The sequence below is a fragment of the Canis lupus genome, chromosome 6 (assembly GCF_003254725.2).
Source record: "Canis lupus dingo isolate Sandy chromosome 6, ASM325472v2, whole genome shotgun sequence".
Taxonomy (NCBI): Eukaryota; Metazoa; Chordata; class Mammalia; order Carnivora; family Canidae; genus Canis; species Canis lupus.
The window spans coordinates 32556139-32580201 of record NC_064248.1 but is presented as its reverse complement, the minus strand read 5'-3'; the positions used below and the strand labels follow the sequence as shown (position 1 = coordinate 32580201).

At 45.4% G+C, this 24063-nt stretch overlaps 1 protein-coding gene across 3 annotated transcripts in view; it reads right to left on the bottom strand.

The window, feature by feature from the left end:
• Nucleotides 1-1343: 1343 nt before the first annotated feature.
• GRIN2A (glutamate ionotropic receptor NMDA type subunit 2A) overlaps nt 1344-24063 on the bottom strand; it is a 546872-nt gene continuing 524152 nt past the window's right edge. For 2 of the 3 annotated variants that reach the window (XM_025416531.3, XM_025416530.3), the window contains exons 13-14: nt 16644-16882; nt 1344-12609 (exon numbers count right to left, since the gene is read on the bottom strand). In XM_025416531.3, coding sequence (XP_025272316.3) covers nt 10810-12609; nt 16644-16882 — 2039 coding nt within the window. In that variant the 3' untranslated portion in view covers nt 1344-10809. The remainder of the gene's footprint in view (nt 12610-16643; nt 16883-24063) is intronic. The other variant, XR_004816765.2, reaches the window with a different exon arrangement.

Here is a 24063-nt window from a genome sequence, read left to right as displayed (position 1 = left end):
CACCCAACAGTACTGAGGAAATGCCTTCTTTGAGTCCGATGCTGGTTGCTGGCATTCAGAGGTGAACAGTTATATACCCCTTGTCCTGGAAAAGCTCACAGATAGGGAGAGATAGCACACTTCACAAATATGGCAAACCTTGTGAGTGATTTGACAGACGCTTGTACATGGGGCTGGATTGTGGAGAAGTCACCTGTTAACTCTGCAGCAGGGGAGAGTTCAGAAAGGCTAAGGAGAGGTTTCGTTGAAGATACACCTCAGAGGGGGGTGACCAGTGTCCCAGGAAGATAGAGGAAGATAGATGCGGGAAGGGAGCTCATGGTGTCTCTGTGGAGGAGGAGGGTCACGAAGACCTTTGATGCAGAAGTAGTGTGAGGTACTCGGTAAGAAGGGGCCTGCCGGCGACCGGAGGCTTTGTGTGCTGGGCTCTGGAATCCAGGTTTTTCCTGTGGGCCACTGTTTTAAGCTGAAAAGGGGCAGTGGATGTGGCTGCATTTGGGTTTTAGGAATATGGCTTGATCTAGGGAAGAGAGGGGTCAGATCAAAATCCAATCTGGATTCCAGAAGGAGAGATTTTATGGAGGCAACTTATTTCAAGGGGGAGACGGGACTATTAAAATAGGGGGATAGGCAGTAAGAGGTTTTCTTCCACAGGGAGGAGGAAATGAAAGCAGAACAGGGGTTGAGAAGTGAGGTGAAGGGGGATGGCATGGGTGGACAGATCAGAGGATGTGGGGTCACCCTGGTCCCAGGGGAAGGGTGTGTGTTGACACAGGTCGACCATGTGCGGGGGCCTGGGAGGAGAGACACTTAACCATCACTTGGTTGACAAGCATATGGTTCCATCGAATGGTGGGGATATGAAGTTCAGCTAATCATTTGTGGGCAAAGACCTGGAGGGTCTGTGTCTGGCCATGACCTGAGGGTTGCCTGCGGGTCATATCAAAGTCAAATGGACTTTGAGGCAGTTCTTCGCAGTAAGCTGTTCCCTGGAATTCAGAAAGGAGGGGAGGTCTTTGACCACCACTTTTTTTTTTTCTTTTTTGCAGAACCAGGAGTCACAGAAGCTTGGTGAAGTTCAGCATTATCAGAGTCAAAGCTGCAAGCACAGGAACTGCACAGGAAGATGATAACCAGGTAAGGGACAGTGGCAAAGCTTGCTGCTAAAATCTGGAAGCCGAGCCGTGGCTTCTTTGCGGCGTCATGCTTCCATCTACACTCCTATACTGGACAGAGAGGGAAATTAAGGTCGTTGCCCTTTGTACAAATACTAAGCCTGCCTGAAACGTTAATGGTGCCCACCATGGCAGCGCCAAGGACAATAAAGACCACAACTCCATGTCTCGTTTTCATATCAATCGGCAGAAATTATTTTTATTAGAAAAATGAGATTTTCCTGTATTTACATTTTTACACCATTGGACTGGGCACTTTTGTTGCCTTGGGAGTTATGTACATATCAGTTTGCACACACATTTCAAACCCCATTCCTTAAAACAGTTGATAACACGTTGAACGAAAAGAAAAGACATACTACAAGAAGACGACCATAGTATATACTTCCTCTATCATAGAAAGGTGTTAAGCAAACGTGTAATTTTGTAGCTATGCTTGGAAATATTGAATACAGTTATCAGCACTTCCTCATGCAGTGGATTAAAACATGACAGGTATAAACTGCCGTGATTGGTAAGTGAATGTCTATTCCCAAATGAGAACCACCGAGTAGAGCATACAGCTTGCATGGGGCTCCACCATACAAGAGATCAAGCCAGTTCTGACGTGGGTTTTGGACTGTGTTTGAGTGTCACTGTGAATGGGAACCCTCTGCATATGGAGTTTGATCCTGCCCATGTTGGGTTAAGGATGGACTCGGACATGGGTCTTCAAAGCTGCTTTTATCCATGACTTCCTGTGGGCAATGACCAGCTTGTGTATTATGTACGCAACAGGTCTCATAACGTGACTCAAGGATATGAAGGGTTTACCCTCTTTTTTTTCTGTCTGAGAAGGCCACTGTTTGTGACTTATCTGTTTCTTATTCAAACCACCAGTGAGACTCACCTAATTCTTTCTGAATATTCAGCTTGAAATATATATACTATACATAGACACATACGCACAAACATTCTATTGTGATCAACTACAGTGAAGTCTACTGACTAAATAATTTGGCAAGTATATGCTTTTAAGTTGGCTTTAGCAGGGGAATGAACAAGATTAAGATTTGGAGCTCCAGAACAACCGGTAATGAAATCTTTGGAGAACTTCAGGCTTGGAAGGCATCTGAGCCACAGCTGGCCACATAATTAGTGGTATCGAGTAGTTTCCTGACTTTTCTATGAAAATGTTATCCTTGACCTTATCTCTGACTTGGGGGAAAAATAGGCAATTGGCCTCCTTTCCTAGTGAAAAACATGGGGAACGTGAATGTTACAAGTGCCCCTTTCATCTTTGCAAATCCACTAGAATTTTCAAAGATGATCACCTGAATTTGACCCAAAATAGTCTGAATCTTCAATTTCTCAACTGGAGCATTTCCTTAGCGGCCATGGCTTCAGAGCTGTGTCTACAAACCTAATAAACTTAAGAGTTTTTTTTTTTTTAAATAAAATGGGTTTTAAAAAGTCAATACTGCTCATTTATTTGAGTTAGCTAAACTGAGAATAGAAATAATTCAATAGGTCTTAGATGTAATGTAATGTTAAAACCTCAGTTGAATTCGAAAGGCTATGATTATTTTTCATGGAGAAAACTGACAATGTTTTTATATTTCTGGACCTTCACTATTTGCTCAGCTATCAATAGTCTTTGATTTGAGCCCTTTAAAAGCTTAAAACAGCAAAATGTCAGATCAATGAGAAGCATTTAAAATGGCAAAGACAAACTTATGTTTGCTGGAGAACAATTAACCTTATTAATTTAAAAGGCAGCTGTGGTATTGGCTACGTGTTACGTTAATATTCTTTTGAAGGCTCATCTTAAATCCTTCCCAAAGGTGTGGGAGAGAATTAACTGGAGGAGGTTATGACCCAGGGCTATGGCTAATGAGGAATGTTCTAGACTTGCAGAGATGCAAACTTATCGTTTCATGGACCTGGTACCTAAGAAGGATATATGAGTGATAATTTCAGTTTCGTTTTGTTTGTCTCTGCATACTGCTGACACCTTACTTGAGGAAGTTAATCTGAGAAACGAGTCCATTGGAAACAGTTTGGTTCTGGCTCCCTGGAGAGCTATGTGCTTTGAAATCCAGCCCCAGAGAAGAAAGCCTACTGGCCAGATGGTTCTTTTGAGTGGTCCAGTTTCTCCACAGCTCAACAGCCCTGGGAGGATGTTCTCGTTCACTTGCAGACCCAATGATGGGATCTCAAAATAGGTATCAAATAATGATAACTATTTTTTGGCTTATGAGACTTTTTACTGCCAGCTTGAAAGATGTCAACAGCTAAAGAATTTCTCGGGGACAATGACAACGGTGCTTGGTTAGATTAACTGACCCTCCAGAAGGACTGGATCACAGAACCTCCCAGAAAAACATCCCTTCGAGTCCCAGTTCAGTTTCCTCACCTATGAAATGGACCTAATGTGGCCCCAGTTCACAGAAAACAGAAATGCCTGGCAGGAGGAGTGTGGCTTAGGACACATGAGCAGTGCAAGAAAGGCATGCACAGGCTCAGTGTCGCTGCCTCCCCAACGCATAACGCATGCCACCATTTTGGACTCGTAGAAAGCCTAATGGAAACATTCCAATTTAGTGCTCTTGAGTGAGGCAAACTGAATGAGCACTCAGTGGTTCAGCAGTTATCTTGGTGCCAGTGATGACCTAGCAGGGACGGTCACTTGCAAATACCATGACCTTTCTGAAAATGGGCCACACTGTTTAGGAGAGCTTTGATTGGGGGGGGGGGTAGCAGAGGGAAGTGTGTGTGCCCACACACATGGGAGGGTCTACTACTTTGCAAATGTTTAATGGAATTAACCCTGATATCTACTGAGAAAAAGAAGAGAGATTTGGAAGGGGATAGTTAAAATTAGGCACATGCTAAGTAGACAAAATAACTCCCCAGGAACCAAACAAGTGAATGCAGAGTGCAAGCAGATGGGGAGAGACACAAACGGCATTCAAGTGTCAGAAGGGATGGGAACAGAGGTGAGATCCCCTGGAGTTCTCGATACACCCCAAACCAGACGACGAGGGGTGGGACACTAACAAACCTCCTCTCAACAGAGGCTGAAGCGCAAGAGAGAGCCCAGGGGACCTCAAAACAGCCTACCTCTCTTTCCAACTTTTATTCTGACCTCCCTGGGGGAGGTCAGGCACTTTGAGAATTCACCCAATGTTAGGGATTTATTAGCAAACTCCTGCTGCTGATGAGGCTGAGACCAACCTGAGCCTCAGTTTCCTTATCTATAAAATAGGAGCAACTGTACTTCTATCCTATGGTTATTTGGAGGATTTCAGTCTAGGATATGCCTGGAATCAGTCTACACTCAATGTGGATGCATCTTGATACTTCCAAACTCATGTGCTGACCCAAGGCATATACGTGGGATAAGCAGAGTATCTCACATTCTGGCAAGGCACGGGATAGGACGGACAGAGAAAAGAAGCTCCCTCTGCACCTTGCCATTTTCCCGAAACACATCTTGACTCCTTTCACCATCTCTATGCCCCATTTTGTCTCTAGGGAACCTGATACGCTCTCTTTTGTCAGCCAGACAGTAGGCACTTGGGACTCAAAGAGGATTTCCCCCCACTCCCTTCCCTGATACATTTATACCCTGAACAATCAAAGGTATTCTTCATAAGACAAAAATAAAAATCAAACAAAAAAGCTTTCAGGAAATAGGCTTTTTACATCGCGGTCTGTTTTCTAATCCCTTGGAGGATTTCTTTCAACCTCTTCTTGAAGCCCATGCCATAATGCAGGGCTGGAAGGAGGCAGGATCTGGCAAGGGCTGGAGAACCCAGTGGAACCACAAATGCAGAAGGGCAAGTCTGGTCACCTGTTTGGATGCTCCTGGGTTTCCCAGATACTGTCTTTGAATAATCAAGGTTCAAGAACCAAGGATATCTCTCCAGGAGCACCAACTATATTCTCCAGAGTTATGTACGGCTTTAGGGAAGGATGGGTTGTTGGATTGTTTGGTCATGGAACCAGATTTTCATTTCCTGGTAAGAACTTGATTTCTCATTTCTAGTTTTTACACACAGTCTGTGTTTGTGTTTCAAGGACCCTTAGTTGTCTTTAGTGTTAGGGAGCACAATTTCTAGACCGTAAGCTGCTTATGGGAAGAGACTATATTTTCTGTCCCCTTTGCATCTCCCAACCTCAAATTGGCCTTAAAAGGAGAGTAGATACTCAGTCAAGTGCTATCAGCTGATCAGTGTCCTTTGTTCATCCTTGGCTCGAGAGAACTAGAACTCTATTATCTCAATGATCACCACCAGCTTTCATCTTTGGTTTGAGGTTTTAAACTATATCCCTTGTTGGCTCTTCCCAGGGAATTAGGTCCCTGAGAAAAGTTTTCTCTTCTCCAGGATTCTGAGGCAGGGAGTACTGGGGAGCTTAAGAGAAAACCAAATCCAAAGGGGGATGTATGGGTCTGTATAAGGCAAGAGGCAAAGAAAGCAGGGGCAATTCTACGATGTTCTCTGGCTCTTATCCCAGAGGTACCTGGAGAGCACTTTTGAGAGAAACCTAGAACTGAGTCAGCCTGGCAAAGGGAACCAGGCGAGGAATTAATTGGATCATGCATGAAGGTCTTGGTTTCTAGACCTGGCTCTGATATTGTCAATCCAACGATCCCATAGCGATTCTGTCCCTTTGGGAGCCCAATCTCCTAGTTTTCTCATCTCCCTTCCCCCAGATCTTGGTGTAGTTCTGTAAGTTCTATTTTTCTAAGACCCTTCTGGACAGGCACCTTTAGCTGATGCCATATCGAGAGTACTTCCAGGCACAGAACAAGTGGGCATGGAGAAGAGGATAAGGAATTGAAACAGAGACTGTGCCCTTTGGTGGGTTTACAGAAATCACCCACGTGTCCATATCAGCATTGTCTTCAGAAGTTAATGTGAGCAGAACATGGGCCACACCCTTAACCCCAGATGTCTTTTTTTGAAAAGAGGCCAAGAACACCAGCACCCAAATCCCACTTGGGCCCTGCCATTCTCCCTCCCTAGAACTGAGATTATTATTTAAAAACAAAAACAAAACAAAAAGAAAAAAGAAAAAAAAAACCAATAGCGCCCTCTCTTCCTAATTATCAGCCCATTGATAATCAGAATGGGTTTTCCACATGGTAATAAGCATCATCATGACTTAATTTTTAACATAAACTTTACATTATATACAATTTTATTTGGATAATACACTTTACGTGTCAGTGGTAGAAATCAGGCATGTATAGTATGTACATGTGTACACGAGCATTGGTATTCACAGGATTAAGTGCATTTTCTCTCCTCCGATGTGTATCAGGTGGCAAGCTGCCCTCATTGCTACGACTAGATGTGAACACAGTACGATGTGTAGGGGTTGAATGGAAAAGCACAACCACGCGTTGGTGTAGACCCCACCAACCCTCTCATTCAGCACTTCCGACCCTGTTGGCCAAAAGAAAACGGGGCATCCAGAAGGTCTAATTTTGTCTCAAATGAAAATACTGCTTTTGCATTGAAAACCACCTTCACGTGGAATCCTTAACTCCTGTTAAACACCAACCAATGAGTTTTGTTCCCACATACTCATTTTTTTCTCCCCCTAGAACTCCCAATTCTGTCCACTATAGCCGCGATTCGTACAAACAGTTTCTGCTTCAGAAACAATTCATGTGCCCTCTGCAAGGATTCACAAGCCACATCTACGCACAAGGAAACAGTATGGGGATGTGCCTGAAGTTAACGAATATATTCAGCTCTTCTGAAAGATACTTAGGTTTCTCAAATTAGTATTTATTTAGGTCTTAAACTGTATGGGATTTCAGTGCAAGGTATTTATTTATATGACAACTGATTATTAGAGCTGCACTTTTTAGGTTTAAAGGAGATAAATTTTTAATCACCATTTAATTAACATCAACCTTTACCACCCCCCTTTTTCATTAGCAATTCTATTTGCAAAGAATTCAGGGCATTTGTCATTTCCTGAGAAGGACGTAGAATATTAAATACACATTGGCAGACATATCAAATAGAATAAACAATGCGGGACTATATGGCTGCTATGGATCTTTTGACTAATTAACTGCCTTGGCGAGAATCCCATTTAAGTGAAACTATTTCATTTGTAAACAAGGTATAATTTTCTTGTTTCTCCCTTGAAAATAACTGTGAGTCGATGTGACTGATTTTGCGGCACTGGGTGAATTTTAATGGTTCTCTCAGAGCAGCTGAATATGAAAACTTCTCAGGCTCTCTGCAATGGGGAAGAGAAACCAGGTATAGGCCACAAGACATCTGGTCATGGTGCTGGCTGCAGTTTCGAAGTAAGATTCGCAGAGGGCGGAGGAGGAGTGGGGAGGTTATAATCCTGCACCTCTCAGGAAAGCAAGCCACACTGGCAGAAAAAGAGACCCATTAGGGACTTGTCTTCTCAGAGCATTGAAGCCAGGAGTGGCCTGGGACCTGCAGGGGTAAGGACAATGAAGCTTATTTTCTGGGGGCTCCCCAAGGTTTCCAGGGTAGAATTCATCCCCTGGAAGACTCTTTTCTTACAACAGACTATTTTAAGTTGGGCCTGTGTGCACTGTTACCCGTCGACAGAAACGTGAGTGTCTGCATTTACGTGTACCTGTTGGGGCCCTCTCAAGGGGAGAAAGCCACGTAGAGTCATGGAAGTACCATTACGGATGCCAGCTCCGACTTGAGTCAGGTGAAACTCAGGCCTGGTTTTGGGTTCAGAAATTCTGACTCTTTGGCATCAACGGATCTCAGATCTCAGGCTGGGATGTCAGAGGAACCCTCTATAAGGGATCCGGAGTTGGGAGGGCTTTCTACTGATGTCTTGATATTCTTTTTCCAAAGAACAGAACTGACTTGAATCACTTTCAAATAGCTCTACATCAATATCTTTCATTTGAAAGACTGCCTGCCTGATTAATGGTCGATTTTTATATGCTTGGGATCATTACAATTGAGAGTCAATGAATTTGTGCAGGAAGAGAATTGTGTATTCATTATATATAGCATTCTAATCCTCAGTGTTTATTTAAAGAAAACAAAACACGTTGGGTTTGAAAGGAACCACATTACTGTCGGTTCTTCCCAAAGCCTAATTTTTGGTCTTTTTCTATGTGAAAAAAGCATGGGGTTAACAGAAATAATGCTGTTATTAGAAGGGCTTTTGATCTATGGAACAGTTCTGACTGTAATTTGCATTCTCCCTGGAGGTCCCTGTCTTTTGGCAGGTCCCCTGGGCTTTAAAGACATGAGAGGAAGAGAGAAAGCCTCTTTGGATTGATGACATAGCACTGTTCCATGTGCTGGGGAGATTTTTAAATTCATGTCATGTCATGACACGCCAGTCTTCTGGGGAAATGAGGTGATCCTGGCTGGGGGTGGGGACATAGGTCTGGAAAGCCATGGGAGGACAAAGGCAGGATGTTCTAAAAGACAAAATAATCAGGAGCGTGCCTAAGAGTAGATATGGGGGTGAGGCCCTTCAGTCTGGGCTTCTCTGTTGTTGGGTCTTGGGGCAGCAGAAGGGCCAACATCCAAGAAAGAAAATGCAGGGGTTGGATCCATTTGTCATCAATGTCTAGCCAGCCTCTTCTACCTGTCAACCTCAAAGATGACGAGAAGACTTTCTCACCCGTGGCCGCCTCTGCCTCCCCACCAATGATCCTGAAACTTCCTGCAGCCACTTCTCGCCATTACTGGGTGCGCTCGCCCAAAGATGGGGCCATTCGATGAATCTGAGCTCTGAGAGAATTACTCCCAACACCTGCCCCCTCAGAAGAGAACACTCCCTACAAAATAGGACATGCTATAAGTAAGAGAAACAGGGTAACGTTTCAACCTGTCACTCTGTCCGCCCACTCCAGGAACCTAGAGCAAAATGCAGAAGGAAGCCAGGAGATGACCAGGCTAGTTAGCCTCGGCTGCGTGTCGCCCAACGGACTCAGCTACACTACGAGACCTGATGGCTAGTTATCCTGGATGTCTCAGGGACCTTCAGGAATTTAAAATACACTGAATTAGAACTATATGGAAATGCTGGGCTAATACCATTTGTGGGTTTTACAATACTTAATTTTTAAACTACAATAGTCTGGTCTGTAGTGACACAACCACTACCTTTTTGTTTTTGGCACTTGGTGTGTGCCAGGCCCGTGCTAAGAGATTTCCGTGCTAAAGACTCCCCTCCTTCCTGAATGAGTATCATTCCAGATCACATAGGCACAGATCTGAGTAAAGTAAGAATGGGACAATAGGGGTGACTCGGAAATGACAAATGCTCTGAGGAATTTTTTTTTTTTTTAACATATCCCTGTCGGTGTCAGTGAAGCAGGTTGGCTCCAATGGAGCGAACGTTTCAGAAGAGTGAAATCACTTTCGCCACTAAAGTTGATCCACAATTTGGAGGATGCTCAGAGTGGATGCATGAGTGTCTCTCATGTTTTGAAGGCTTTTGATCTGAGGAGGTTGGGGTGGAAACGAGTGTCCAACCAAATCTCACAATGCTCAGGAAGAGAGACCTAGAACCATGCTAGCCTTCAGCGGACAGATGGCATTGTTACTTCCTACAGATCATAGTACACATATGGCTGCTGGCACATGCCACCACGTTAACCCGGGGAACGGCAACACACACTTAATTAGATGCCACCATGGCTGTTTGGGGACCAAACGGGCCATGGTCACTCGGGGAGGGGAGGGGTAACAGATACTATACAACCCTGAGTCGTCACCAGAAGGGGGGAAACACAAACTTACATATACGAGAGTCTTCAGGATAAACTACAACAGCCGCTGTGTCAGAGACAGGAGATCCAGAGATCAGAGAACGGAGACACGTTCTGTGTTTGTGCAGCTCTGAAGGAGACCATCGGGGCCAAGGGTGAGAGAGTGGTCTGTGGAACGCACGAGTCGACATCCAGAGAGATCCTCGTAGCTCTCCACCTGAGGGCCCTTCTGGCCTTTTATTCCAGATGTGTCTTGGAAATGGACTATAATGAAGGTAGTAGCATAGTTACTGTGCACACGGATTGGCTATTCTTTGGGGGAGCCTGGAGTTCTGGGGTTGGGCCTGGGCAGTGATGGGAGGCATAACAGTAAAGCTGAAACGGTTACAGAGCCAAACTTCCTAATCTCTTGCACATCCATCTCGCTACAACGCAGACGCATTCGTAACTGTTCTGTGTCAGGTGTACATGCATACCATATTGCTTATTCGGAATGAGAGAGACCGTTAGGCATTTCTGATGAGGAAATCACATGGTGGACTGGTCTGAATGGAATTTGCAATATAGGAAATCATAACATCACCATGGGCATCCAACGCATTCTTATTGCCAACATACCCAGCGGGCGTGTCCAGGAGACTTGCCCTTGTGTTTGTGTTTTTGGTTAAGGACTCACCTATCTGGTATCTGCCATGCTCAGCACACACCTCACAAGATTCCTTGAGTGGAAGACTACGGCATGGAGCCATGTGCAAAAGAACCAACAAAAAAAAAAAAAAAAAAAGTACCTTCCTAAATCCTCTTCCTCTTTGCAGGGCACCATCGGACATCCGACATTTACCCTCCGGAACAGTGGCCGTTACGTATGTTTCCCTATAGATAAAACATTAATGGAAGGTTTTAAACATCAGATTCAATACTAGGCATTTTCTTGTACACACGTCTATTGCTGCAGGAATTCAAAACCCTGGGGGTAGAGTACATACTGTTCTTATTCGCAGCATAAGGCATAACATGCTCTGAAATATACACATCGTTGTGGCCTCTACTGTCTCTGGAGCAGTACGATGCTGTCGACCTCAAGGACGACCGAAGGTAGCTGTCGTTCACGGCCGGGGATGGCAGCGAGTGTTTGTAAGGGTCTGAGGGACATCTCCCGATGACTAAGCGTTGGTCGTCCCCATAGCAACGGAGGAAGGGGTTATCGGAGGTGTGGTCTGGCAAAAGGGACTTGCTCCGCTTCCTGTCCTCCAGACCCTGGGGGAAGAGGGAGCTCTTGTTCCCCGAGAGTTTGCTTGAGGGGACGCTAAAGAGACTCCCGTACAGATTGCCCTCCAGGAGCCGTTCCCGGTCCTTGAGGCTTATGCTCCTGGAGGGCCGGCTAAGGTCCATCTCCCTGGGCTTGTCAACGATGTTATCGTAGGAATGCTGACGGCTGATCCTGAGCTTGTTCTTCTGGAACTGGAGGGTGCTGTTCTGCGCCCAGTCCTGCTGGTAGACCTCCTCCTGGGCGGCCGGGCTCCCGGTCTCCTGAAGCATCTGGTCTTCATCGATGTCGTAGAGGTTCCCCATCCGCAGGCAGGCGTCGCACTTGAAGGGGGACCTCACGGTGAAGTGGCCCGAGTAGGTGGGCAGGTTGGAGAGGCAGCTCCGGCAGTGCGTGGAGTTCTGCCGGTAGCGGTCGCTGCCCTCGCTGTGAGGGGAGCTCTTGTCCTTCAGGGTGAAGTGCTTGGAGTAGAATTTGTGTTTGTCGTTGTTGGGGAGCACGTCTTCATTGTGCGTGGGGTTCCTGTTCGTGGGCAGCGCCGGGTCCCCCTTGCGGAAGTTTTCGTTGGGGTCCTGGTACGGGTCTGGGAAGTCCACATTCTCGGGGAGGGCCATGTTCTCCACAAACTGGGGAGGGTCTAAGTGGAAACTGGGCTCCTTCTCACCATCGATGGTGTAGATCTTGTCCCTGGGGGAGCTCGCTTTGGTTTTCAGATAGGAGCGCTCAACCTCGCTGCAGTCCTTGGGGTATTTGGAGGCCGCCGACCTTTTGAAGTTGTCCTTGGTCTTGTGGTTCTTACTGTTGTCGGGCTCCCTGTGGCATGTGGCCCGACTTGAAGTTTCCGAAATGTCTGAGTGGGCCACCTCCTCCGGAAGGTACCGAGGACTCTTCAGGGAGTGGGTCCTGTTCTCTGCTGCAACCTCATCCCTCTGGGAGACTGGGTTCTGGCTCAGTGAATCCTGGCGGAGCGACTCCATGGATTTCTTCCAAAGCTGCCGGGGCCTGGAGTTCGCCTTGGACTCTGTGCTCACGGCCACCTCCACTGTGTTCGGGTTGGACTCGTTGAGAGTAAGAGGGTGCTGTCCCTGGAACACGTAGTTATTGAGATTGTCCTTGTGCCTGTTGGCCACGAACGTTTGCAGCTCATTCATGTTGTCCCCAAACATGTTGTCCTTCCCCTGAAAGGATCTGTTGTCTGAATATATCAAATTCCCTTTCTCGGAAACCATGTCCATGATGAGGGAACCTCTTTGGATGAAATCAGCAGCCCTTTTGGGGGAATCCATTCTGGAGGAGTTCACGTTGGACACGTCGGAGATGTTTTTGGCTGACCGAAGGAGTTTCAACATGTTGCTCTGTGATCCGGTCAGGTTGAAGTCTGGAGACTTCTTCTTCTCCTCGATGTGCACTCCATGAATGCAGCTGTAAATACCCTGTGGGAAGGAAAATGAGACATAATCAGCAGTAGCAGGAGCACGAAACCACCACACACTTGGTCTTTACCTGCGAAGGTGAGAGGTGTTCTTCTTGGAGGAGCCTTGGAAGGATCTTAAAGTCCAATCTGAATCCCGGGAATGTTCCTGAAATCTATGAGACCACAGTTGCCAGGCTTCTTTCGTCTCTCTGGCTCAAGATTATTACTTTTGTGGATGGTCATATATGTTGGGTTTGAGAAAGGGAATCAACTAATGCTTATGTATCTATAAAGGTCACAGTGCCCCCGAGTTGGCACGTAAGGAGATTGAGTTGATCCCTGGTTCACTAGCTCATCTTTTGCCAGAGTTTCCCAGGGTCATCTCTAGAGTCTGGATACCAGACTCAGCTATTAAACTGGGCTTAAAAGGACCACCAGTTATTAATTCTTCAGGGGAAATGGCACCTACCCACATACTGAAGCTATTGGTAAAGGCATGAGACCCAAGCAGGTCAACCAGAAATCCCTTTCTGGGTGCTTCAATGCTGGGCATAAAAATCCATGGAAGATCAATCAGCCATTTTGGGGAAGGAAAGCTGTAGAAGCTGGGCTAGAAGGAGCAGATGCAGGGGACTAGTCTTGCCACCATGTGGGATGTTAGCCTGAGAGTGAAACCATCATAGAAAGGAGCGGAGCACAGGGGATAGTTTGGACAACACTTGGGCCTTTTCACATATGCCACTTAATCTATTCTGTGTGTGTGTGTGTGTGTGTGTGTGTGTGTGTGTGTGTTCCACATGGTCAGAGTTGGGTGTTAGCCACTAGGAACAGTGAAGACTCCTGTGGACATAGGAATGAAGCACTAAAATTCATCCAGGGACGGAGTGACTTCAGGACTTCTGGGTGGCTCAGACATGATGGGTCTCTTGTTTTCCACTGCGCCTTGTTCCTTTCTTAAAAATAGCTGTTTACTCTGACTTCAAAGTAACTCGTGCTTCGTGGCACAACATAGGCAGGGCGGCTTCAGGGACATTGTGATTTATGTTCCCCTTCCCCACTGCTACCCCCAGATGGTGGCAGCCGGACATAATGGGGACAGTCTGAACAGGACTCCTGGGTCTGGGCTGGTCTCCCTAAGACTGACAGGAAACCAGCCCAAGAAGGGGTCTGGAAAGCAAACGTGGTGGCTGCTGCTGACCAGGGCATAAACCAGGAGATGCGTCATTTCAAGGAAATATAAGATGAAGCCAAAAGAGTCCTATTCCAACCTTTGGGGCCTCAGTTTCTCCATATCCACAGGATGGGTGTGATTACATCAAACTCACAGGTGTCGTAAGGATTAGAGAGGATGGAGGAAAGCTATCTGGCCCTGCCCTTATTCACACATGACATAATTCATTGTGGGGTTGTGGTCTTGCCTTTGTGGGAAGGTAGGTTCTCAGCTTGGGAATTGCCTGTGGAGATTTGTTCAAGTAAATGATTATGTGTGTACAATGAAGACACTTGTCTGTGTGTGCTCTCTGCTCTGTGTAAGGAATATACACGTAAGGTGGCATATGTGTGAATGCCCATAAGACAAGCTTTAGACGTGTGTTAGCCCTTGATGAGAAAGGAAGAGTGTTTATTTAGCAACCCAGAAGCCCCAGAAATGGGAGCTGAGCCCATTTCAAGTTCCCCTAACAAACGAGAGAGGCAGGAAAGTATATTAAATATGAAATCCTTCTATTCATGCATGTTGGGCTGTGCTAATTTTAAAAGACAGATATTATCTGTGGAGAAGGGTGGGTCAGTGCAGAAGTAGGGCTCCCTGCAGCCTTTGAGGACAGAGGAGTGATGGTGGCTGGGAGTCCCCAAAAGGGGCATAGAAATCCTTGCAGTGCTCCTATGAGACACAGGGTCTTCTCTCCCCCAGGGAGGGGAGACTAAAGTTCAGATTCCAGGATGCCTGCTCCTGTGTGCCCCAGTCCCCTCCAATCCCATCCCTCAAGATGCTTGGAAGGGAAGTGAGGATTTAGTTCATTTCTCATAACGACGATCCTCTCAGCCTGGCTTCCTTAGTGGTATCTCAGACAAAGGAAATGGTCTTCCAGATACAAGCAGGATTTACAAGGAAAAGCAACAGTGTGCATTTGCTCATGATAATCCCAGAGTCATTTGGATATGGAAAGCCTTTAGTAATTGGTGGAGAGAATTAGCTTAACGTTGGCATAATACCTAGCTATACGCATGCACGTTGTTATATTTAAGCAATCTGTGTGTTTAGACGCCATCAAGTTAATTAGGAAATATGTATTTGCACAGAATGCAAGTTAAGAGTGCCACTGAACAGAAAAAAATAAATCATCCTCACTAAGCTAATGTGTGCCTTCTGAATCTCCAAAGTTCTTAAAATCACCTAATGCTAAGAATATACAAATCCCCTTAGACATAATTGTTTTGTTTTCCCAATAACCATTAGCATATAAAACTAGGTGTTTTTAACCAAATGTGTTTCACCATGTTTCATATCCTCTTTAAATTTGTTCAGAGTAAAATCATTCCAAGGTGAGCAAATGGGAGAAATAGCTAGATAAATAGACAGGCAGATGGATGGATGGATGAATGGATGGGATGGATGAAATAGGTGGATGGATGGATGGAAAGATGATCGGCTGCACGACAGATAATGCCATGTTTTGTTAGAAGATGAGTGACTATGTACATACGATGCAACTAAGTGACAAGATTGTGTTGAATATGTAAACATGTCAGGTGTGTGCACATATGTGTTGCATAGTATAGATTTCTATCAAATCTCTTGTGTTGCTTGCATTGGATGTTCATTGCTTGTGTAAGAGCATGTGCTCTGGCTGGTACCACACCACCTAGATTTGAGTCCCAGCTTCACCAAGACTGTGCAGCTTTGAGCAATCATCTAACCCCATAACGTTGAGCTTCCCTATAATCTAGGGCTAATGACAGTTACCCACCTCACAGAGATAGTTTGTAGGTTAAACGAGCTGAGGAGTACACAGCCCTTACAGGGTGCCTGGCACATATAGGTGCTCCACAAATAATCATCATTTTCTGTGATTGTCATCATTACTGATGAATTGTAGGTGCTGTTTTATGGTAACATACACATGCTGCATTGTGCCACACGAGAGGGGTTACTTTGAATACTGTGTGAGCTCACTACAGCACGTGTGTTCTGTTGCTGTGGTTTATGCTGGGTTCAATGTTACTTTGGTTTCTATTTGATGTGCCAGGCATTTTCTCATGGTTCTTCCCATCTTTGTTCCATTTGAGACTATTGCATCGCACAGCCTACTTGTGTTTTGTTAGACGTGTATACACACAGCATGGTCTTGTGTGTAGATTTTGTTTTGGTATACATGTTCCACTGGAATGGCATGTTCCACTGGAATGGCATGTTCCACTGGAATGGCATGGTCCACTGGAATGCATGCATGAACTGTAATGTCTTGCATAAGGATTTTAGGAGCATCATAGAGCACATCCGGCTGCTAATGGTGGATGCCACATATAGACTGCTTTGTTTGGCCTACATGGTTTAAAAAAATTGAATTAGTTACTAATATTTAAAAATGGAAAGGTTTCACATAAAATCAGATGACTGCATTCTCTTTTAAAAACTAGAATACCTGATAATATTGCCCTTGCATTCCCATAGATAATACTCAGCAGGACTTGAGGAGGGCTGACCCCTTCAGGTGGGGCAGGGCAGGCATACTTAAGTGTTCCCTCACCCTGACGCCCAGGGGCATTTGCTGTTTTTTTTCATCGCATTTGTGCTATTTTGTTGTGCCCAGCTTGCTTTACCCCATCCTCCTCCCCTCTCTGGCCTCCACAGTCACCTGGGATTGCAGTGGCTGGGTTGTGAATGCACAGACCTGGATTCCTTTCCTACACGCCCAGGAAAGGTTGGTGAGCGAGGGGGAGGATGTGCTGACCGTCCCCACCCTGAAGTCAAGAATCCCGGATTCTCTGGAAGCCCCCGAGCTCCTGTGGACCTGCCCACAGCATTAGGAAGTAGCTGTCTGAGGTACTGACCCTGCTGATGGAGAAGAGGAGCCCTGGCCGGTCGGAGCACACGCCCGTGAAACAGAAGCGCAACTTCCAGTAGAAGAGGTGTTCCCAAATGAAGGTGATGAGGCTGAGGGCCATGGCGGCCGCCAGCATGTAGAACACGCCTGCCATGTTGTCGATGTCCAGCTGGCTGCTCATCACCTCGTTCTTCTCGTTGTGACAGATCCCCGTGAGCCACAGCGTCTCCAGCTCCTCCATCTCGCCTGCACAGAAGACAAGAAACACAGGCCGTGAGGGAGCAGGGCATGCACTCTGGGTCCCAGTCACTTACACTTCTGGGACCTTAAGGCAAGTGACTGAGCTCTCCAGGCCTGCGCATGCTCACTTGAGGGCTGACGCTAATCATGGTCAGGGTACCCACCTAATATTGTTGGAGGGAAGATGAAATAGGATGATGTATAGTTACGTCCAGTCCCTATTGTGTTTTCTTAATTATTGTCACTATGTTCTGCTTTACTCCACCTGTGTCCCCTGCCACCCACCCATGCCTGGAACAGGATGGGACATAAACTCGCAGCATGCTACCTCGGACACACTCGCCTTCCAGTTATGACTATATCATTCACTAGCTGTGTGACCTCAGAGCCACATCTCTCCCGTCTGGGAAATGAACAGAATAAAAGTGCGCACTTCCTAGAGTTCTGATGAGGACCAAAGGAGCTCGCGTATGCAAATACCCCAAAAGAATAAATTTTCATAAATAGTAGTGTTGACGGGATTGTTCCAGAGGAAGTGCCCAGCACAGTGCCTGACACACAACAGTCCTCAAATGTATTAATTTCTTCTTACATCTTCCTTTAGAATGTCTGGGATTGTTCCAAGATGCCACCCACTAGCAGTGCACTGAGGGCAGAAAACCTTGAAACGAGACATCCCAATCAACTCTTAATGGCCCCTTCTGAACTAAACACCTCCTCACTTCAGTAAGCAGGTAAAGAAGCAGGTGGAGTTTTCAGCGAGAAAGAAAAGGTAGGCCGTGCTTGGCGTTATTTTGTCTTTCTTTTGTGTGCATTTCATCCAGTTGCCATCTAGGAGGAATATCTCTGATCTGAATGTCTAGCAATTAAGCTGACTGTCTAGCAATTCACTAAACGATGGCACTTACGCTGTAATTCAGACGTTAAAAATTATTCTTCAAGGACAGTGAAAATCCAAGAGGATGCATGTACTGTTAAATGCAAAGTATGACTGGGTTGTGCGTGTTTGTGTGACTAAGATACAATATGAAACGTACAGAGGAAAGGAAACACTCCAAATGTTTCTTTGATTCTCCTTTGAAGAGGTTAGCATAATTACTGCTTTCATACTGCTGTCTTTTTTAAGTTTCGTGAAATTAGCGTGTCATGCTTTTGGCTTGTTCGCGCTCTGGAATGATTTGGCTGAACAGAGAAATCTAAGTTGCTCCTTCTTTTTCCTGGACCTTTTGAAGATGTTACTGAGTTTTCTTCTGATATAGATTATGGTTGTTGAGAAGTTGGCTAATAATCTAATTGTCACTACTCTCTATGCCATCTGTATTTTTTCTCTGATGGTTTTGGAGACTTTCATTTTGTCTTTGGTGTGGAAAGTAGGTGTGGACTTGCTTTATTTTTTGTTCTGCTCTGGACTCAGTGTCTTTCTTCAATGTCTGACTCATAACTTTAATTCTGGAAAAAAAAAAAACCTCACCCATTCTTACTTTGAATATCAACTCTCCCTATCCCTTTTTAAAAAAATATATTTTACTTATTTATTTTTTTAGAATAGTTTCAGGGTCATAGAAACATTGAACAGGAAGTACAGAGGCTACAGAGAGTTCCCATACACTCCTCCTCCCCATTGCCTCAGTTTCTCCTATTAACATACATCTGGCATTGGGGTGGTTTCTTTTGTTGTTGTTTTTTACAATTGATGAACAAATCTCAATACATTATTATTAACTAAAGCCCACAGTTTACATTAGGGTTCACACTTTGTGTTGTACCTTCTGTGGGTTTTGCCCGATGCTTAAAGCCATGTGCCCATCGTTACAGTATCATATGGAAGGAATAGTCTTGTTGCCTTAAAAGTCCCCTATAGGGCCCCTGGTTCAACTTTCTTCATGCCCCCATCCCAATGCCTGGCAACCACTGATCTTTTAATGGTCTCTATAGTTTTACCCTTTCCAGAACATCACATAGCTGGAACCACTGCATACATAGTAGCCATACATAGTAGCCAGAAGACTGGCTTCTTTCTTTCTTTCTGTTTTAAAAATATTTTATTTATTTACTCATGAGAGACACAGAAAGAGAGGCAGAGACACAGGCAGAGGGAGAAGCAGACTCTCTGCAAGGAGCCTGGTGCAGGACTCAATTCCAGGACCCTGGCATCACGCCCTGAGCTGAAGGCAGACGCTCAACCACTGAGCCACTCAGGTGCCTCCAGACTGGCTTCTTTGATGATAACAAGATTTTTTTTTTTTAATGTGAGCAATCATCTGATTTGTACAAAGATGAAAGAAAATTTAAAATGATATGAAATATCAAGTTCCAAACAACATCAAAAAGTGTACTTAATCATACTCAGCTCCTAAAAGAGCAAATGGATAAGAGGAATGATCCCTGGCAGTGCATTTTGCTATATGAACTGGCCACAGAAAAAGCTGATAAAGGGAGGTAGAGAAAATCCATCTTTGAAGAATTAGAACTGAGGGGCTCTGTAATCAGCTCTATAATCATCTCTTATGGTTAGAAATGTCCACGATGGGAACTCCAGGGATCTTTTGGATCCTTCCTTTAAGGTCCCTGTTACCTGTGGCCACAGTGTTAACACTTGTGCTGAGAACAATACGCGTTCAAGTTCCTCTACTTCTTTCCATGGCTTGACCACTTCCTTTTTTTTCTTTCTTTCTTTTTTTTTTTTTTTTGCAAACATTTTTCCATTACATAGATGGACAGTTTGCCTATCATTCACCTACTGAAGGACATCCTGGCTGCTTCCAAGTTTTGGCAATTATGAATAATGCTTCTCTGTACATCTGTGTGTGAGAGGTTTTGGTGGGGAATGAGTTTTCAATTCATTTGGGTAAATACCTAGGAGTACGGCTGCAGGATTGTGTGGTAAGGATATGCTTAGCTTTGTGGGGCACTGCCAGGCCCTCTTCCAAAGTGGCCGTGCCACTTTGTGTCCACACCAGCAATGAACAAGACTTCATATTGCTCCACATCCTCACCAGAATTTATTAGTGTTGTCAGTGTTTTGGATTTTAGCCATGCTAACCAGGTACGTTGTGCTATGGCATTGTTTTAATCTGCAAGCCCCTAAGAATGCATGATAATTCTATGTTTCCTTTTCTTCTAAAGAATGGTGTTTAGGATATTCTAACCCTTCTCATTCTATCCCTCTAGGTTATTAACTTTATTTTAATATTTTCCACTCCTTTATGCCTCTGTCCTACAGTTAGATGCTTCCCACAGATCTATTTTCCAGCTCATTTATTCTTTCATTAATAATATTTAGCCCTATGCTTTCATTTAATCTATTTTAATCAGATATTCATCTGGCCATCTTAAAGTTCTGCCCGTTGTTTTTATTGTAAAACAATAAATCTGCTCATTCTTCTCTTATGATTCTTAAAAAACTTTTAGACATTTAATCATTTCAAACCCACTGTCTTCCAGATTATTCTCTTGCTCTCCCTCCTCCCCACCACCTTAGTTCTTGGGATTCACATTTGTCTGCTTGCTGTGTGTGCTGGCTCTTATGGTGGATTTCTTTCTTGTGATGTTTTATGTTTTAACTTTTTGAGTATGAGCTCATCTTCAGCAAGGCTGGTCTCCCTCTAAGTCCCATGGGGCCCCCAAGCACACTGGGCTATAGAAATGTTCCTACAGCGGGTTCTGCCCGCTGCTCCTGCCACGGTTCCAGGAGCTTCAAACGTACCCGTTCTTGTAGGAGAAAAATGTGATTACCACTGCCACACTCTGTAGGTAGTATACATTTGGACTTCCATACTCATCTAGGTTTTAATTTCTCACCCAGAGCTTCAAACAGATGGTGAGACTTCTTGTACTTTCTTGGTTTTGATGGACAGTTTTCCCCAGTCTTTTCACAGATGCGCTGAGTCGCTCCCGATCTCAGATTCATGCAGTGGTATCATTTTCTACTCTGCATAGTTCAGGGCTCCCATGTGGATGCTAAAGCCTCGGTGTCCACCCCTGGGCTCTATGTCCTCTTAGGCTGCTGCACTCCACAGAGAGGTGCTGTGAGAATATTCCATTCCCCTCTGTTTCCAGCACCTGAAGAAAACTTCCCTTTGCTTCACTGTGCTTTGTGCATGCATGTGTGTAGGTATGAGCATGCAGTTCGTGTGTGTGTGCATGTGTAAGTGTACGTGCTTCTAATCCTGCCCTGCTTTGTGTTTGTAACATGAAAGGGGCTCCTGTCACTTTAGTCTCCCATCATGCCATGACCATATAGTCATGCATAACTTTTGTTATCATGGCTAAAAGAGAAAAAAATTCACATTGATGGGAGTTAAAAATGGGAAACCAAAAAAAAAAAAAAAAAAAAAAAAAAAAGGGAAACTTATCCCTTTGTAGATTCATAGCCCATAAGGAAGGATGCTGGTTAATCAGAGGTGCAGGCAAAGTTATGGGAAGGGATATCTTCGTCTCAATTCCTTTCCTTCCAGCAGCCTCTGGTCCTTTCTTCATACAGTCACACTTGTCCTGGGAGCCTCTGCTGTCCAGCCAGCAGCTCCACCTGCTTGTCCAAACTCATGTGCCTCAAGATTTACATCATTGGCTTCCTCTTCTCAAAACCACTGATGCCATCTCTTTGGAACTACAGCACACTGTTGACTTTTCTCTACCTTGGGAGTTTGCGAGGACACAGAAGTGGGTTTCCTCGCCATGTTTTTTTCCTGTTGGTGTCGTCCCAAAGATAGCCAAGTTTGTATGCCTAGAACAGGGTCAGTCTGGGTAGAAGAAATATCATTAGATTCTTTTCATGATGTAAATATACAGATCTTTCCTCTGCCTTCTGACCAAACACCTCTCTTTGAATAAGTCAATTTGGTAAACCAGACCCGCGTGGTGAGAGGAGGCCAAATGCACATTTCTCAATCCCAATTACAGCCTGTTCCAATCATTTTGCAGTTATTCATTTCCTGCCTTGTGGCCTTCCACTAGTGCACTGAACTGTAGTTCAAATACTTTCTTATTTCGTTTTTAATTTACTCAAGTATATTGTAATCTCCTTGGGGGCGATCAGGGACCGTGTTTTATGATTTTGATATTTCTCATAGCCTGCAGCACAGAGCGAGCACTGAATCCATATTTTCTGTTTCTATTTCTTTCCTTGCATTCTCGGGCTTAAATTAGGCAGCATTGCAAACATGTTCAGATCTGCCGGGTGAGTTTTTCTGCCATATAAATAGAAGGAAGTACAGATCAAAAGGGAACTTGCCACAGGCCTGGGAGTCAGAGGTGGTGAAGTCCGCATGTCCTTAGCTGGGGTGAAGCAGCAAAGGTCATTTTTCCAAGGAGCAGCTTTCAGATGCTCATTCTGTCGTCTGTTTCCTCCGTTACCAAGAGGCCATGATCTTTGTCAATGTGGTCCTGTGAACTGGAGCTGGTAAGTGGGACAATAAAATCTGTTTCCCGAAGCAGGCATTCTTGCTGGGAAGACAAAAGCTAAACGCTCTCCCGGGAGCCAAGGGAGCCTGAGCCGCTGTGGGTTTGCAGCCAGGCTACAGTCTTCCTGCCTACACCCAGGAGGACTGGTCCCTGCATGATGCCAGAAGGTCCCCCTTTCTCTATTTATACCTCTAAGGACAGGAAGCTCATGTGCACCAGAGAACACCTCTGCATCCGTGCAAGTCATGTCTGCTCAGGAGCCCTTCCTGGATCTGGCTTCAGGGGGAGCTGTTGCCTGCCACAGGTCCCCCTGCCGACCTCTGGGTTCCGTGCCATCCTGAGGAAGGCCATAAGGCCAGCACACAGAGCAGGAATCCCAGCTCCCTCCCTGTCCAACGCTGCTATTAAAAGGCAGACTGGTGGGGCTTTAAGAGGCAGGAGCCAGGAAGTTGTACAACCTAAAAGGGAATGCACAAGAATAATTGAGACGGCGTTGTGCATATGCCTGAGATGTGCTTCCGTTAGTGGCTGGGATGCTACGCAAGAGGCTGCATGGTACGCATCCCGCTACTTGCTCACTCACAAGGTACAAGCCATGGGTTTCTAATTTGCAAAAAAGGAATCGATGAAAATTCAAGTAGACACCATCCCAAAAATCACAAGATAGAATGTTTCAGGTAGAAAACACTGGAATGAGCCACAAAAGGGAGCGCCCTGCCCTGACGGGTTTGGGGAGCATGGCAAGTCAGTGTGTGAGATCTAGATGCCACAGGAGGTAGGATGAGGGTTGCCTGCTGGCACCCAGTGCCTTCACCCACTATGACTGGTCTGACCTTGGTCCAGGTACTCTACTTCCCTATCCATCCACTCATCCATTTCTTAATCTATTTTCCTATTCTGTGATTTAACAAAGTTACATAAATTCCATCCCATTTCAGGCACTGTACTAGGACTTTCAAAAATTAACCCATGAGGCCCTCCTAGGAACCCAATGTGGCTGGTGCCATTATCACGGCCGTTTACAGACGAGGCACACAGAGGCATTTGCTTGGCCTCTCTAGCATCTACTAACTGGAGCAAAACAGTATTTACCTCATACGAGTCGTGCTCGAATTAAACGAGGCTGCACTGCACACAGCGCCTGGCACATCCTGATTACTCAGTAAGTATCACTGGAGACACCTCTCTTTGCTGCCTGAAGCCAGGGCCGCCGGGGGTGGGGGGTGGATCGCATACCCCTCCCTGTGCCCTGCCAATTCGTGGAGTCTGTGATTCTGGAGAGGCATGTCCAGAGAGAGGGCTTAGCCCTCCAAGAAGAAATCTGTTATGTCCAAAGTAAGAGAAATCAGTTCCTGATTTGCCCTCAGACTCATTCTCTGTACTTCCAGAGGGACTGCAGTAGCTTTTCAGATTAGATTTCACTCTATTCCACAAGACTGTCTGAGAGCTGAGGGGATTACTCCAGGAAAGGATTTTATAGCATGCAATGTGACTAGCCTTCAGACTTCCTGAGCATTTCTCCCCCGAGGTCGGTTGTAAAAAGTTCATTTTGAACCTGTAGCCTTTAGGCTGTCCAGGGCCTGTGAATATGCTGGCTTGCATCTTCGACAGTCAGCCCACACAGAGACCCTAGCAGGCGCACATCTATATAGTGTTTGTCTTGTTTTCTGGCCAGAGCACCTGACCCTACGCAGTGATGGTACTGGGAGATACCATGTCTGGTTTTGAGAGGCTGGCTTTGTGTCCTGTCTCATTACCAGTCAGGGAAGCTAATGCTTTTTGGT